Consider the following 17,054-nt stretch of genomic DNA (forward strand, 5'->3'; position numbering starts at 1 on the left):
GAATTGAGTTTTTTGTTTTGGATTTTGAATTTTTGTTTTTCGGTCGAATCTCGATGTAGGTCGGAAGTGTGTATGCACCCTTCTTCTGTTTGACCTCTGGATGGGAGAGAGGGAGAGAGGGAGAGGGGGAGAGAGAGGGAAGAAGCAAAAAGGTAGGCAGGTCAGGTACCTAGGTAAGGTGAATTGGGCGAATTGGGCGAATTGGGTGAAATGGTGAAAAAGAGGTGAGATGGTAAAATGTAAAATGTGATGGATGGTAATCTTCTTTGGCGATATTTTATTGGTCGTTAGGATTAATCCTATTTTATTTTTCTTTCTTTCCGTATGGAGGATTTATTGTTGTTATTGTTTTGGCTTCTCTTCAGCGTCTTCTTCTTGTTCTTCTCTCTTTTCTAGCGTAACGACAGTATGTAAGTTGGATTGTATGTGGTAAGTTTTTTTTTCTTTTTCTCTTCAATGTACAACAAGAAGGTTAAATAGGGAGAGAGAGAGGGTAGAGAAGGAGAGAGAGAGAGAGAGAGAGACAGAGAGAGGGAGAGAGAGATGGTGAGCGAATGAGTGTAAAACGGTAAGAGAGCGAGAGAGAGTGAGTAAGTGAGGTAGTGGTAGTGTTGTGGGTAAGAGAGCGAAAGTAGCGAGTAAGTCGATTAAGGAAAAAGGAATAATAAGGTGGTAAATAAGGTAAATCAGGTAAAATCAGGTAATCCCTAGGTCGGGAATACAAGGCATAAGGTAGAGGAAATGCAGAGATGAGAGTGCATAGAGACAAGAGAGAGAATTGTACAGAGTAGATCCGATGGATTTGCCCAGGGGTAAAAAGATATACCTAGAGATATACCTAGAGATGTATCCAGAGACCTCGACCAAATCTGAACAATTGGATCAATCTGATCAAATCTCAGAAATCTCAGAAATCTCAGATGCTATGTACATGATCATCAAGCACCTTGTACCTAGAGCATAAAGCTTTAGAGCATGAAGCGTAGAGATTATGCTCCTTCTCCTTACAGAAGAAGCTGGTGTGTAGTGATTTCCCGCAGTTTCGCAGGTGTAACACTGGGTTGGTTGATGATGATGTGATGAGATGATGATATCAAGGCACCCAGGTAGTGCTCTGTAAGTAAGATATGACAATGATTTCAGTGCTGGGTGCGGGCTGGGTGCTAGGTGCTAGGTGCTGGGTGCTGGGTGCTAGGTGCTGGGTGCTGGGTGCTAGGTGCTGGGTGCTCGGCTGTTATCTCTTGTCTATTGACTGTTGGGTATTGAGTGGGTGGGTGCTAATAATTCCCACGTTCCCTGTATTGGGGTCTTTGGACCTTGGGTGTAGATACTGTCTGTGTATGAACACGAAATAGGGAAACTCTCGGTGTAGGTATATAGATCGAAACTTGACATAAAAAATAAATAAATATGAATATGGATAATTACTTACTATTATTTATCAATCGATATTCCTTTCTTTTTCTCGGCCTTCTCTTTCCTGCCTTTTCTTTTCCGTATATGTATGTCTGTCCGTATATATGTATATGTACTCGTACTGTACTGTAATGCAATGAATGCACTATACGGTGCTATTGTAAGTCGCTAAGTCGCTAAGTGGTAGTAAGTCTTTCTTTCTTTCGTTCTTACCACAACCACAAATCTTCCCTCGATGATATGATATATCAACCCTTGGGATTAATAACAAAGACTCTTCTCTCCTCTCGTGTTCCGTTCGTCTTCTCACGGTTCTTCTAATTCCCCAATTCCAACTTTCTCTGGGTCAGCCAAAACCTTCTTTCTCAATCTCTAGAAAGTAATTTCCTTTTTGTTCATTTAGCGAAGGTGGATGGGATGGGACTCATGGGAGGGAGGTTCAAAGTGGTGAAAAGGAGAAGTGAAAGTGAAAAAGCCCAGGGCTGTTGATGAACGGAGCGGGAAACGTGAACAAGGTAAGGCGAGGCAAGGCAAGCTTTGGGATTGTGAAGTGGAATTATGATGGTGAGAAAGAGATGCATACTTGCACTCCCTCTACAAGGCCTTGACTTGGACACCCGTGAGACATGAATAGAAAACGATGGTTGCTGGTTTGCTTGTGATGGTATGGCATGTATGGTATGGTTTGATCCTTTTTGATATTCACAACACGCGAGAACCATAGGGGGAAGACGATCGACGAATGAATGAATGAAATAATGTATCACATACCTGTAGAGAAAACGAGCAAGTTGTAAGAACACTATTGTATGGCTGGAATCCAATTCAATGGCTAGCTGGCTGGCTGGTATCAAAAAATCGTGTGCGTTCGCTGCAGCATCTAGATCCTCGTCCTCGTCCTCGTCCTCGGGTTATCGATGGATATCAGATGGGATGGGTGAAGGAGGAGATCGATCCGGAGATATATCGAGCTCGATGCTTTGAAAATGCAAAGTAGGTAGATAGGTAGGTAGGTCTCAATGCAGAAGAACAAGACTTTCGTTTACTTTTTTCCTTTCCTTTCCTTTCCTTTACATTACAATACAAGAGGATCACATAAACTTTTTATCAAATTCACCACCCCGAACACTTTGCATGAATCGTCCTCGGGATACAATATTACACATTACATCTATCTACGGAGTACTCCATTCGCATGCGCACTCTAGAAACGAAAAGGGGGAGAGAGAGGAGGAGAAACAGGTCTTTCCTTGATATATCAGATGAACAAAAGGAATCCCCAAGAAGTTGTTTCCTCCTAGCATTATTCTGAACATGCATTAACATCTTTCCAATCAATCGACCAACCATCTGCGCGTCGCTTTCGCATTTTCTCTGGCATAACATAACAAACCTTAACCAAAAGCTAGCCAGTCGAGCCCGTCCAACGGTGAGCGAGCGAACAAAAAGAAAACATCTGACAGCCTTCTAGCTCGCGCCTCGACGAACGCGGGACCCACGAATGAGGGGGAACCTAGATGAAATGCCATTCTTGGGATGGATGATGTGGTTCCATATGCACACTACGGAATTTGAACAAATGGCATAAACATCATCATCAATCAAGAAAACTTTGTTTGCCTTTGCATTGACGTGGCATGCTCAGATCCTGGAGAGGTACCTAGGTACTTGCTAGGCTTCTAGGGAGGTATCGTTGGTTTTTCTTTGGATTGACCGTCTGTTCGTCTGTGAGTTGAGTAAGTCGTCCGTTCCGTGTACGAATATTCAGATTGTTATTGGTCCCTTTGATTTTATCTGTCGGTCACTCTGTCTTCCCCCTCTCTAGGATCCCCCGGTGAGTAAACAAATACCTCTCTTTATGTACCGGTGAATCCAGATGCTGGTTAGGATCAAACTTGTACACCGTACAGACTGATACCACAGGAAGAACCTTGAAGTCTCTTACTAACTAACCTAGTACTTCCTCTATCATATCAAAAACGCGTTGTGAAGTCATCATCATCATCATCATCATCGGCGAATTTTCCCTCAATTAATCTATCTTCCAAGCACGATATGTACTCCGCAAATTCTAAATTCTCATTCGAGCATCACCAAGAAAGCCCAGCCACACCACACCACACCACTCACACATGCACATTGAATTATACATTATCTCTCTCTATAAAATAAAAAATGATCATCTTCATCTCAACACATCCTCCATCTTTTTGTTCTCCACTCTTCATCCATTCATTTATTCATTTATTGAGATAAATATAGAGTGGATGAAGTACTCCATAACCTAGCTACCCACCTACCTACCCGTACCCTCCCATTCACAATTCCGCAACCCATCTTCTCTCCTGTCTTGACTCCCGACTCTTGACTCTGAAGAGTCTTACCAACAAAACAAACAACAGACAGTACAGAAATCCCAAACACAATCTCATGCAATCCATCCATCCCAAGTCCTCCATTAAACCCCTCTCTCCTTCAAACACAAACCAAAAATAGAGAAACCACCCATCCACCTATTCATCCCATCCATCCCATCATACCACACCAAACTATACTATACTATGACATGCATAAACACCGGAGATGAAGCGCCAATCTTTCTCAACCGACGCAAAGAAACGCCCCTCCCTCTCTACCGAGCGAGCCTCCCTACCTACGTACCTGATATGCAAGTAATTAGGTAGACATCCAAATGTGATTTTCCAAGCTCCATTTATAAATTTATAAATTCATTACACATGTCTTTCCTGTCTGTCCGTCTGTTGTAAGTAGGTAAGGAGGAAGGGAGGGAGGTCTTTTGTGGATTGTGGATACTTGGGGAGAGAGGTAGATAGGGATGGTGAAGATGTGATGGATGGGTAGTATTGGTGTTTGTTTGGTGGGTTGGTGTGTGATATGATATGATATGTATAATACTGATGAGTAAAGAATATCTAGGGCTTAATATGGGTGAGCAGGTAGGTAGATAGATAGGTATTTAAGGTATCTAGCTATTAGGTCAAGTCAAGTCATATCATATCATATCATATCGCAATACTATATTAAGTACTTATTATCGGTAGGTAGGTAGGTAGGTAGATAAATAGATAGGTTTCACTCTCACAATCTATTTATTTATACTCTCCAGATACAGATACAGATTCAGATTCAGATTCAGATTCAGATAACAGAAAAGTCATTAATTTCAAAGCCCTAGAACAGAAACAGAAACAGAAATAGAAATAGAAGTAGAAATAGAAATAGAAACATCCAAGACTCGACGTATCAAACACATACCTAGCACACAAGAGAGTACCACAAATACACACGACAAACACCTTAAAATAAAAAAAATCACAATTCCATACCCATCTACCGACCTCCTATATCAAATCGACCATTCTCACCGCGTGCCAATTCCCCCAAACCAATTCTCTGAAACAAGCTAGATATCCAATCACAAGAACACCGACCGGTCCACAGAAGACCCGAGGAATCCTGAAATGTCATTCATGTGTTTGCTTCTTGCGGGATGGTTTCACTGCATAGATCGATACCTAGGTGTCATATCATATTGTATCAGATCAACATTGAAGGACGTAAACTAGAGACATTGACATTGACATTGACATTGACATTAACATTAACATTAACATCAACATTACCAGCCAGACATCATTACCATACATAATACCTAAGAGGAGAATCACATACTACTGAAATATCTACATCCATCTTTATATATCTCCATGAACCAACCCCCAATTCAAACCCCTCACATCTCTACACATCCATCTGATAAATATAAACATCCTCCAAATAAATCCACCTTCCTTAAAAAAAAAAAAAAAAAAAAAAAAAAGCACACCAACACCAACAAGGAAAGATTCAGGTACCACCTACCCACCCACCCAACCCACCACTATAATCCATCCATTCCCTAACGAATCAACATCGTATTACTGTACAATTACATACACACATGCATGCATACATACATACATACATACATACATACATACATACATACATACATACATCCGGGGGTACCTGCACCATCCCATCATTCTCCTCGAAAATACGAATCACACATCGCGGTACTGTATGGAAGAGAATTTCACAGGTCCATCAAGATGAGAGTAGGCTTGCATGTGAAAGGTGCAAGGAGGATCTTGTTTCAGCACCTATCCCGATGCGATGAAGAAATCTGATCATCATCATTCATCCCCCAGGCCTTCGAGACTTCGGCGCCGGCTGATGAGTGCGGACTCATTCAAGGTTGTGGCTTTGTGGGTTAATTTATATTACTGTAGAGTCTTATGCTGGAATTACTTGATCGGTTGATTACTTGTCACTTGATTACCTGACACTTGATTATCCATACAGTACCTAGATAATGACAACGGTTATACCGATCTAGCCGACCCGGTATACATTTGGCTTCTGGTACTGAATCAAGAGGTATATGAATCAAATTATTGCCGAGGTCGAATCTTTTGCATTGTTTGCTTCATTGTCTCATCTACCCGTACGATTGATATATATTCAGGTTCACAGCATCCGAAAAGCAGGTATCAAATGTCAAAGTGTGTGTACAAGGTTCATCGATGCTTTCATCACGCACGGGGAGTTGCAAGGCAAAAGCTGTACTCAGCGAGATTGCAGATTACTGTGCTGCTTAAACAATCTCCCTCTGGGATTACATTTTAATGGAGATGTCATATACATCCAAACCTACTGCGAGTCCTGTCAAAGCAGAGGCATAAAGTAGTAATATCCCCATAGCTTGGAGATTGCTGACAAATAAAGTTGGGACGGTCAGGTTGACAAGTCCTGTGAGTAAATTTGCAGCCAAGAAGATGGCCAGACCATTTCTGTTAAATGCTTCAAGGACTCGACTTGTTGAGAGTTCATAATTTTCCTTTTCCGTCTTCGCATCCGTGCTTTTATGAGCCGCTGGGGAGAATATCGTTTCCACCAAACAAAATGCCGTCAATTGTGTGCAGTTGAAAGCTGAAACCCATAGGAAATACGGAAGGTTCGCAAGGCGGCGTGATACACTTAATGCCAGTCCATATCTGTAGTTTGTCGTGAACAAGTAGAGGGCAATCCACACTCCTGACCATGTACCCATTTGCATCAGGAGGCGCTTTCTCTGGGCAACTGGACCTCCGGTCGGCATGGAATTGCGTGGTAATACGAACATCCCAGCTGCTTGACCAGCCAGAAATATTGCGAGATAGCCAAAGAAACTAAAGATTCCTTCACGGTTCTTCGAAAATAGATCTGTTCTTGGAGCTGTGAGGATGAAGGCTTTGAGGCTGGTATATTCGAGTGTGACTTGATACAAGGAGCCGAGGATTACGGCCAACAGGGCGTATGACGGGATGAGCTGAAACGCGGACTGAAATATCGCTACGAATGGAGGAATGAATGCAAGGGTAAAGAAGAAATTCCAGTGAACTCCGTATTCAGTAACATGCTCCGCATAGTCCAATCCTTTGACACTGTATAAACGTATGGTTCCAAGAACAATCAATGGTAGTGAATGGCGTGTCGAGCTGTATAAGCGTGTGCTGAGCTGCGTTGTTCGGCCAGCATTCTGTTCTTTGAGTATTGAGCGGGCGCCTACAAGACCACCTGAAAATACGAAAGATCCTACTCCCATGTCCATTAATGATGTTCCCCAGTTTTCTACCTTAGCAAACCTCCGTGGAAAAATCCTAAAATCGACTGCAAGTATAGCTATACAAGTGATAACCATCATCGCCCCTCTATAGATGGTGAGGAAAGGCTTCTTCGGAAGAGGATTCAATTCGTCTGAAGGTTTTGCTTTTGATTGTGGGGTTCTTGATTTCTTTTGCGTAGTCTTTTGCGTAGTCTTCTGTGGTGGAATTGCATACAATAATGGAACTGGCGCAAGCAGTAAGAGATTCAAGATGAGTGGCATATCTGCGTAGACAGAAATCGCGAGAAGAATAGCTCCGACATTGAGAAGGAAGTCAACAGCGAAAGCAATTGGAGTATATGGTGCGAAAAAGTACTGGCGGCTCTGTAAAGCCGACCAAAGGATAACTGCGACCTGTTTCAGTAAGTTAGCTCGCTGTGCAATGATAATTGTTTGCATTGCTCAAACACACTGGAGCGACAGCAGTAACCATATTAATTTCTCCAATTCCTCCACCTGTCAAATTTGACACGAAATCCTCCTTCAAGCTTTTGTAACTGGCAGCCATAGCTGCTTCAGCTGCCCGGGACATACTGGTAACGCTGGGCTTGTAATATCAATTGAATGAGAAGGTCAAAAACTGTGTTATAATTTTTGTTGAGGCCAGACAATCCGACGCAATGTGGCTACGACAGCCCCGCCGCTCGGTTCACCAAACCCATCACCTCACCCTTCCGACTTCACAACTTGCAAGACATATTTTCTCCTCGTATCTTCCATCGAAATTTTTCAATAATTTGAGTGCATCCAGTCTCGATGAAAACCATGATTTGTGTTTCTGAGAATTCAGCATCCAGGGGAAACTGGGAGAAAGTTCTTACCGGTTTAGATCCCTAGTGCACAGCCACCTCAAACACTTACTTTATGATTCTTTCTTTTCCAATGAGATGTCTCGCGGATACTTGAAACAACTTCTTTCTTTCAAGAATTGTCAATCGTTCCAGTGACTTATCTTCTTTAAGACCACTCATGAATGCACATTTCAAACCACGTCCGGCCTATCAGGTCATGTGCGATTGAGACACACACCCGCGGCTCGGTTCAACGGAGTTTCTATCAAAAGCCTGTGGCTACCCAGTGTTGAGAAGGTCTCGGGTCCCCATGGGAACTTACATACTTTGGCGATACAGATCTCTCCAAAGTTACAAGCGGCTTTGATGTTAGGAAGTTGAGTAGGGAGACTCAAGAGATGTTATGATTCAGACATTCTGTAACTCGTTTCCTTTCAACGTGAGTGGTTGACGTCTCATATGAGCAAAGGCAGGTATGAGAAAAGCACTCCATATCTTTTGCTTTTTATTAGATCATATAGTATACACGTTCTTCAGCCAGCTTTCTCTTGGGATTCTTTTTGCACCCCATCCATCAATAGAACTGATATCGTTTGACATCACAAAAGCGATCAACCATGAGCACTGGCATTTAAACTCGTTATTTCTCTACCCAATATATTTAGTCGTCTCCAACCAGGTTTCTGCTTTCTTCTCAGGTGTTCTGTTCCTTCAAGTATTATCCGAAGTCAGCCCAGTCTACCATGCCGGAGATCTTTCGCCCGCGGAATAAGAAGCTGCAGCACCCCGAATTGCATCCGCAATCTGCGCGAAATCGTGAACGTGAGCGTAGCGTTCCATCCCAGGGCGTTGGGTCTATATCCCCGCTCGCACAGCTCCCCAGTCCCAGCCTAGTGGCAGCACGAGCTTATAACTTACAATGCCTAAAACCAATCAGCTGGGAATTTGACGCGTGGTCGCGGCATAATAGCTTAATTCAAGCACATCAAACCCCCGGGAGGCACTCTACAATGGTGGCCCTGGCGAAATGCACACCTTCATTGGACAATACATCTTCAAGTATAATATCCCCCAATTCGTCATCGTCGCAGATAATTCCAGGGATTCTGCTTGCCAATGAGAAGATAGGAGAATCTAAAACTCGCCTCATCATTCGATCAAGAGAATCAACGGATTTCAGTATCTTCGATACTAGGCGGCATTCTGAAACTTCAGCTTCTTCCACTTCAATACACCGTGTCCCATTCGAGTATACCCATGACCGCTTGCAGACTTGGGGTCACCTTTATCTTGGAAATATTGTCACTGCTGATGCTTTCGTCAATGCAGTCAATCTGAGGCGACCAAGCTTGGGAATGATAAAAGAACAGGATATGCATGATTCCTTCAGAATATCGGGTCAGGCGACAATACGTGCTAGAGTATTACCTAGAGAAATCGAACGAAAACCTTTTTGGATTCAAAGAGAAGTTGACATTCAAGAACTTCGAGACAACATGCCAATGCCCCAATCCAATCGAGATCATCCACGAGATTCGACAGCCGTAAGAAGGTCTAGTAGGCTTCGACGGTTATCTTTGCAGCAAATTTCCATTCAAAATCGACGCGGGATTGCGGACCATATCAGATGCCAAATCAATTCCAATCACGTGGCAGTGCCGATCCGTAAGTGTCTTGTGTACAATGACAATGTATACCATGACTAATGATTCATTCCAGATGTCGAATATGCTTTGCATTATCTCCCAGTTTTGGCCGCTCTCATGCTATCAGGGCATATTCGTAGAGGTGACTCCATTGATCTTCCTTTACCCAGCCCGGAAGCATGGGTTGATACAATTGCCTATGTTTATACCGGGCAAGGGGAAATCACATTGGCTATGAAGGAAAACATTTTATTTCTAGCTGGTAGGGTAGAAAGCGAAGGCTGATACTCTCACGCGGGTCTTTTAAACCAGGGGAGAACGGGACTACGATCCGATCGGACACAGCCTAGGATTGGAATATCTCAAACGGATCCTTAGGGGGTACATGTCGGGATTTCATGCATGGCTGCGTGGGTTTGGCTCAGGCCACGTGGTGCACAGATGCGGTACTTTTAAGGATATCACGCCGTGCATTTGAGGGATGAAGCTTAGTGACGACACTTCCGTTCAGGATCTACAGCTTCTTACCAAAATGCGACAGTAAGCACTTTATTGCGATCTACGACACTCTGTACTTGAAACAGGATAAAGTCATTTCCTTCAATACTACTCACATCTGATCTTTTAAAGCTTCATGGGGAAATCATTGGTCTTGATTGTCGACGGAGGGAATTTCAATTACTCCGTGACATGATTGAACAACTAGGACCGAAATTCCATGCGCGACCATCTTTTCATGTCGCATGGATGAATTACATGACGCTATTGACGGCCAAGCTACATAACTATGAGCAAGGATGATTAAAATATCAGTTTTTGACCATTGACCGAGAAAAGCGCGATAAGGAAGGAGTTCAAGATTTTTGACTCGTAATGTCGAGTCATGAAGCCGTGAATCGGTAAATTCACATTTTGTTCGGCTAGATAAATGCACTTGATTGACCGAAGAGCCGATAGCTCTCTTAGCAGGTCTTGTCTTTCCAATGACCTAATTCAATCTTCAAAGGCCTCGTATGTTCTGCTGATTTCCTTGAACAATTCGTATGAAGAGGGTCCAATCGATGCGCATACCATGATATTCAAATCGAACTAGTGGATGATTTGATCTGAAGAGCCTTGCCCTCGGCATTGATCTATTTGAAGTCGGCCCAATTACTTGATCCCCGTCTAGTTCATCATCTATAATACCCTAGCGCGTCTAAAGGCCGTGAAGATTTAATATGCCCCAAAATCCTTGAAATAATGGTGTTACCATCCTTACTAGTATATCAGTATGCTTCATTTTAACCGCAAATGCTGACAGATAGGCAAATGACTGCCTCGCAGAATGTACCTACACAAGCGCCTCAATATCAACAAAGAAACGGTCCCAAAAAGAATTGTCTCCATAACTTCCTTCCCTATTCAAGTAGTCTCCCACAGATTCCCTGTATTTATATCTACTAGACAAATGTCTTAGACGAGATAGACCATGGTAGAATCTTTCTTTCCATCACCAACAGTTGTGACATATGCGGACCACGCCAGAAATGATACATCGTCTCCACAAACCCTTATTACTTCCCAGTTTAACAAACGGCTTCAGCATACTGTAATTTCTTTGATGACAGTTTTTCAAGTGCTTCCCCAGATCATACGTATTCTCATAGGAAGCACATGTAACACCCAGACGCCATCCATGCAGGTCCATCCGATTCAAGCTTGTTACCTAAGTTTTTAACAGTCCTCAGTTTTTCTTTTCTTGCTTGTACATCGATCTTCCCGTGCTAATCCTCACTCAACACACCCTCGCTGTTGAGATAGTGTGTGAAAGCCTCATGCTTCAAGAAACCCACATTTGCCAAAAAATAAGCCAAATCCAGAGCGTGCCCCCATTCCCACTTTCTCCAATCATCTCCATTTTCTCGGATCACATGTCGTGGTTTCGTCATATAATCCAAGGCTTTTCATTTACGGACAGACAAAATTCAAACATGTGAATATGACATTTTGCATTCTCTTCATCTATTTCACCTCATTTTTGTCCCCTATGGACATGAAAGACACAAAAATAATGATATTTATCCAGAGCTTCTGAATTTTTCAAGGTGCGTCTCGATTTCCATATTTAGATCCTCTTCACTCATTCTTACGAGGCTCGAACATTACCTATTCACGCTTGCCGAGTTTTGATATAGCCTGAACCTCGCTTCCTTGCACTCCCCCCCCCAACTCCACTTACCTACTTCCCAATAATATCACACTTTGGACACAACGTATATGAAATTTCGCTGCATCCATAACCTCAATATACTCAAATGGGATGACTCAAATTGCAACTCGGCCCCACAATCAGAACGGGGCTATCAGCTCCCTTATTCATTCATTATCTCATTCAACTCTTTCTTCGGTCCCGGGCCGGATAAATGTCCTTCTTGGCGACCAACATCCGATCTTATGGGAAACATCATCCACTGACGAAAAGGGTATCTAGATGCCGAGTGACATTCGGATGTAATGTATGTAATTGCATGAGAGATTTGCCGATTGCAACGCAAGATCCCTTTTCTCCCATTTCTCCGTTTTCCGTGTACCCTCGCATGTTCTCGATGTTTGTGAAGTCCCGAGCGAATACCGGTTTGGCTGGCACACTCCGTCTTACCATGCATATACCGATTGGAATGAAAAATGTAAGAACTGTATATCCAACATGGCCCTGAATAATTCCACTCCTGTTTCTCCGCTTGTCGATGGCAATTACTAGATGCAACGCAAAGTAATCGGGAAGTGCTATTACCTACAAAGAAATCCCACAACATGCACACCGTATGTATGCTTGAAGATACCTATGTGGTTCTTCAATCACTTATCCACCTCAGTCCAGAACATAATTCGAGACCACATAAATACCTGGGTAATCACTCAACACCCCAGCGCCATTTTCCCACACAAATCAAAATCCCCTAACCGCACCACCCTTCCCCTGTAATACACTGCATATGCATGCATACTGCATAAACGTTACAACGGCTATGAATGATGAACACCTGTCTGGTCTGAACATCTTTCCACCTTTGATTGGAATCTTCTCAAAACGTCTTTCCAGTTCCGTACATCGCATCATCGTTTCCCAGTCCAACATTCTGCCTTTCCATTTCAGTCCGGAATCCAGATCCATCAAAACTCAACGCAACATTGAGCAAATGAAATACCCACCTCCCCACCATCTGGGTATCTTCCGATTAGACACGCCAAGGCCAAGGCCAAGGAATATGCCATTGTCATTCAAGCATATGCAGGTAGCAGTACATATATATGCATATGCGTTACACATCCATGACCCTTCAAACCTGCCTCCTTCATTATCTAACCGTTTCATCCCAACTTGCCTTGCGTTTTTTTTCTCTGGCTTGCCGGATTTGGTAGACTCTGGCACCTGGCTTTGCTGATCGGTCAGGCCGAATGTTCTTCCAATAGTTATCTCTTACCAAAGAATGAACGCACAAGGTACTTATGTACATATGAGAGAGACGGTGAAATATGGTGTCTGTATCTGAGCAATTTTCTATAGGGTGCGGAATGAGTATGGAATAAAATTGGGCCAAGATGTACGGGCTGTTAATAGGTTGGGTTTCACACGCATCTTCAATCGTCAGTTGATGTCAAGTTTGAACAAACGAACGATACCTTGATATTGAAGATTCAAACTATATGCTTGCAGCTTCCAAGTCTCCTATGCAGACCATCTCATCTTATCGCATCCATATGCTATTGAACTAATTATCTTTCTATTCTACATGATTTGATTAGATCAGATCAGATCACTGTCATGATGCCTTTATTTCCGTGACCAAATATTATTTTCTCATAGATCCTATTCCCATTTTGATTGTGGACCTCTGTATGAGAGTCTTTCCTCCTTCGAATCCATCCCGATAATTAAGTAAGAAGGAAAAGAAAATGAAATGAACATATCGGAAAGGATTTTTTTCTTTTTCGAGACCGTCCTTAAAGCCCATCACCCCGACACTTTTGTAGACCAATTTTCCATCCTAGTAAATAAATGGGAAATGAAGAAAATATCAAATTTGGAATGAATTACATAGAAACGACATAAATAGAAAGAAAAATAAACAAATTCTGAGGTGTGGGATGTGCATATGTACATCGATATCCTAAAGTAGCTACCAAGTCTTCTCATCTCTTTTCAAGAAAAGTAAATGAAAAATAAACTCCAAAAACAAATGCAAGAATATGTGGTGTGTAGAAACCAATAACCCAGTTAATCTTTTCAATCATCAATATGCTGAATGCACAAGCGCGTACGCCGGCCGGAAATTTGAAGAAACGTTGAAACAATAAGACAACGCATGTAAATGACAAACAGTAGGAAAGCGATCGGCCCCAGGACAATGCTGCACTAGCGTCTCAGGAGGGAATCCTTTCCTACAACTGCCTCATCAGGAAATTAATGAGAAAGAAAGACATCATCATGGAAATCATTTGCATCGTAAGAAGCTTCGGAAGCGGAGTCGGTATGACTTTCATCGAAGAGAGTCTCGCTGTACTCATCATCCGAATGGGGGTAGGGGTCAGGCTCCAGTACCAGCGCGCAGCTCGACTTTTCCGATAAGGAGGTGTGTTGAGAGCTCTCGATAATTTCGGGTGCTTCCATTTGCACTTTGTCTGTATAGCAAGGGAGAAAGGGATGGTTGCCCGGTGGATTTGTGATGCTTTCGCTGCGGCGTGCTCGACTCATACGATGGCTATCATTGGCGTCTCCATCTGCACGACTACCCCACGAAGTCTGTACAAGGATTATTAGTATCTAAAATTGAATTGGGGCCCAAAGAGGGAAAACATGTGAGAGCGGAGTACTAGCTTACCATCCGAAGTGTCAGCAGTGCATATAATTTGATCCACCCATGAAAATATCCAAAGAGAATAGAGATTGAAAGGAATCCAATATCTTTTGGTTCTCGAATGAAGAGGCCGATCAACTTCACGACTTTCGTTACAAGCATGAAAACCAATTGGGCAATCACTGCAATCATCTGATTCTGTGGAGACCAAGATGCAGTAGCCTTCAATGAGAGGTAGATGATGAGAGGATCAAAAGCGAAGGACAAGGAGGTAAAGGTGGCAATATGCAGAGCATAGACACACCATGGTTGTTGACTGTACGCAGAGATGATCAGCAAAAATATTCACCTCGTGACCTGACAAAAAAGGGCTCCGACTTACTGCCAAACATGTCTTTCCGTAACCAAACTAGTATAGTTACTTCTCCAATTACTACGAGCCCACCTCGAGCATTGGTACAAGTACTTGAAATTGTTCTCAAGTGTCGTTTCAATTTCACACTCTCGGTTGTATTGAATCCATGTCGACCATTGATTTGCGACAAGCCATCTCGTGACAAAGTTATCATCATCCGCATTGAGTTGATATTGACCCCATCTCTCTGTTTTGAATCCATCCAAGAAAAGAGGACTTTGCAGAATCTCGGACCTGAATGCACAAGTTCGCCCAGACATGCAGGAGGTTCCACCATCAATACCATGGGTTGCCGAAATTTCAAAGTTGCGTCTTTCAATATAAGCAGCTCCAAGCCAATTGAATGCACGTTCGGCAAAGGTGCCGTTGCGTACTCGCTTGACTCTTTGACATGGCCAACACCACCAATCTTTGCATTCTCGAAGGGTGCAAGTAGCCAGGGTAGTATTGTTCTTGGCCACGTGACATCATCATCTGCCATTACCAAGATGCGCGTCTTCACTTTTGGAATAACCTCGCATACTTGAATTCGCTTGTTTGCGATTGGTGCGTGGTAAACGCTGACGTTGTTAGCTTCCAAGGATTTGGAAAAGCACTTGAGCTTTTGGTATTTGTCGGCTGTAGTGACGAGGATAAGCTCGGCTGGCTGACATGCGAGGATGCTCTGCAGAGAATCTCTCAATTCGTCGAAATTATTATGGATCGTAGGTATTATGACGCTCACATCTTTCGATGTGAAAGAAGGATTTGATGGTATTGGGACTGTTCTGTAAACCCAATGGCTGATAGTATTGACAATAAATCTGACATAACGATGGAGCCTGTTTGTTCCCACAATTAGTCTTCGACTTGTGTGGCGCAGGAACAGAAATAGAAGCAGGGTAGGCGAGACTGAGAGATTTTACTAAGCTTACCATAGTATTAAGAAGGCCCATTGCCATATATCGAGACTAGGCAAAGCCATTTTTGCTACTCAAAATTAAAGTAATAGAGTATGGAGTGAAAGAGAACGAGTAGCTTCTTTTAGACAAGGTCCACGGAAGTCAAGTGAGGAACGGGTTCAACGTCACACGGGACCAGTTGAGTAGGTATTGTAAATTCGTGAGGTATAGGCGGGAGAAGTGGCAAACCGAATTGGGCGTGTAAGACTCGTATATGTTTCAAGCAAGACAGCCGGGGAATAGAAGTCTTTTATGATGAGGTCGAAAAAAGGGTTTATGGAAGTGGGCGATTTTGACCCGGTTTGATATGATATTATGAAGAATTTTATAGAAGACCCGTAACACATATATGATAGGATTTCGTCAATTTTCAAAATTTCCTCAAAAGGGGTGGGCTGCAACGTATAGAAACAAGATTGGGCCAGTGTCTTCGATGTTGGTCAAACGATGCCGGTATATGTCGTGGAGGGAAAGGACGTGGAATGGAGGTCTCGAGGGCAGTTTGTGGTGGTGATGATGCGCGAAAACGGAGGAGTCGTAAGAGGAGGACTGAGCTTGGGTTGTTCGAGATGTTTGCCCGTCAGATCAGGTAGAAATAATTCTTCGTATCTCAGAAAAATTAAGGGAAAAAATCTTCTTTCTTTGGGAGGAATAGTGATTTCACTGGAATCCAGCCATGAAAATCCTCGAATTGTGATAAAAGGATATGGTATGTATGTATGGTAGTTCTTTATTTTGTTTGCTCCCAAAGACCAAAATACAAAAAAACTTTTCCCAAGAAACCTGCCAATATATATTCAAGCAACCAACGAAGGACAAAGACGAAGAGATCACCAAACGACTGTCATCCTCGTGTACCTGAGTTCAATTGGATCAAATATACAGTTGCGAGGAGCCAGTTCCCTAAAACAAGAATGACACACTACCACAATAGAAGAGAAAGACGATGAGATGTCATACTGCTTCGAAGGTGGACATCAGGGTCTGGACGAGGTCTATATATGACTGAGCCAACAAGAAGACCACACGGCTGGACCCGAGCAGTTATAATTTTTCCCTCTTGTCCTTGTCTTCTACTACATAGAAAATCAAGCGTTAGCAATTATTAGGAAGACTGGGACGGATGCATCAAGGAATCAGGGATCGAGATGGGTAGAGTGGATCAAAATCTGGAGACAAATAGCAGCGCTTGTTCTGCGAGCATTGAGCGAAATGTGCGCCTGGTGTGCCATTTAAGCCGTTTGAGCCATCCATGAATTTGATGAGAATGAGCGATTCGAGCCATGAGAGCCATTTA

General features: G+C 42.9%; 3 protein-coding genes across 3 annotated transcripts; 1 reads left to right on the forward strand and 2 right to left on the reverse strand.

Annotated features, from left to right (window-relative positions):
• Window positions 1-6,094: 6,094 nt before the first annotated feature.
• Window positions 6,095-7,655, reverse strand: Bfra_009011 (putative gpi-anchored wall transfer protein 1 protein; the record flags this gene model as incomplete). Its single annotated transcript, XM_037339365.1, has 2 exons — window positions 6,095-7,477; window positions 7,536-7,655. The coding sequence occupies 2 exons, from the start codon at window positions 7,653-7,655 to the stop codon at window positions 6,095-6,097; spliced, it is 1,503 nt and encodes a 500-aa protein (XP_037190931.1).
• A 1,002-nt stretch (window positions 7,656-8,657) lies between these two features.
• On the forward strand, window positions 8,658-9,845 carry Bfra_009012 (uncharacterized protein; the record flags this gene model as incomplete). The annotated part of the gene is made up of 2 exons (XM_037339366.1): window positions 8,658-9,579; window positions 9,634-9,845. The coding sequence occupies 2 exons, from the start codon at window positions 8,658-8,660 to the stop codon at window positions 9,843-9,845; spliced, it is 1,134 nt and encodes a 377-aa protein (XP_037190932.1).
• Window positions 9,846-14,007: 4,162 nt separating this feature from the next.
• Window positions 14,008-15,780, reverse strand: Bfra_009013 (putative glycosyltransferase family 2 protein; the record flags this gene model as incomplete). Its single annotated transcript, XM_037339367.1, is given in 5 exon segments — window positions 14,008-14,346; window positions 14,426-14,717; window positions 14,784-15,193; window positions 15,208-15,637; window positions 15,731-15,780. 5 exon segments carry the CDS (start codon window positions 15,778-15,780, stop codon window positions 14,008-14,010), a joined length of 1,521 nt encoding a protein of 506 aa, XP_037190933.1.
• Between the last annotated feature and the right edge of the window lie 1,274 nt (window positions 15,781-17,054).

The sequence above is a fragment of the Botrytis fragariae genome, assembly GCF_013461495.1.
Source record: "Botrytis fragariae strain BVB16 chromosome Unknown tig00000101, whole genome shotgun sequence".
Taxonomy (NCBI): Eukaryota; Fungi; Ascomycota; class Leotiomycetes; order Helotiales; family Sclerotiniaceae; genus Botrytis; species Botrytis fragariae.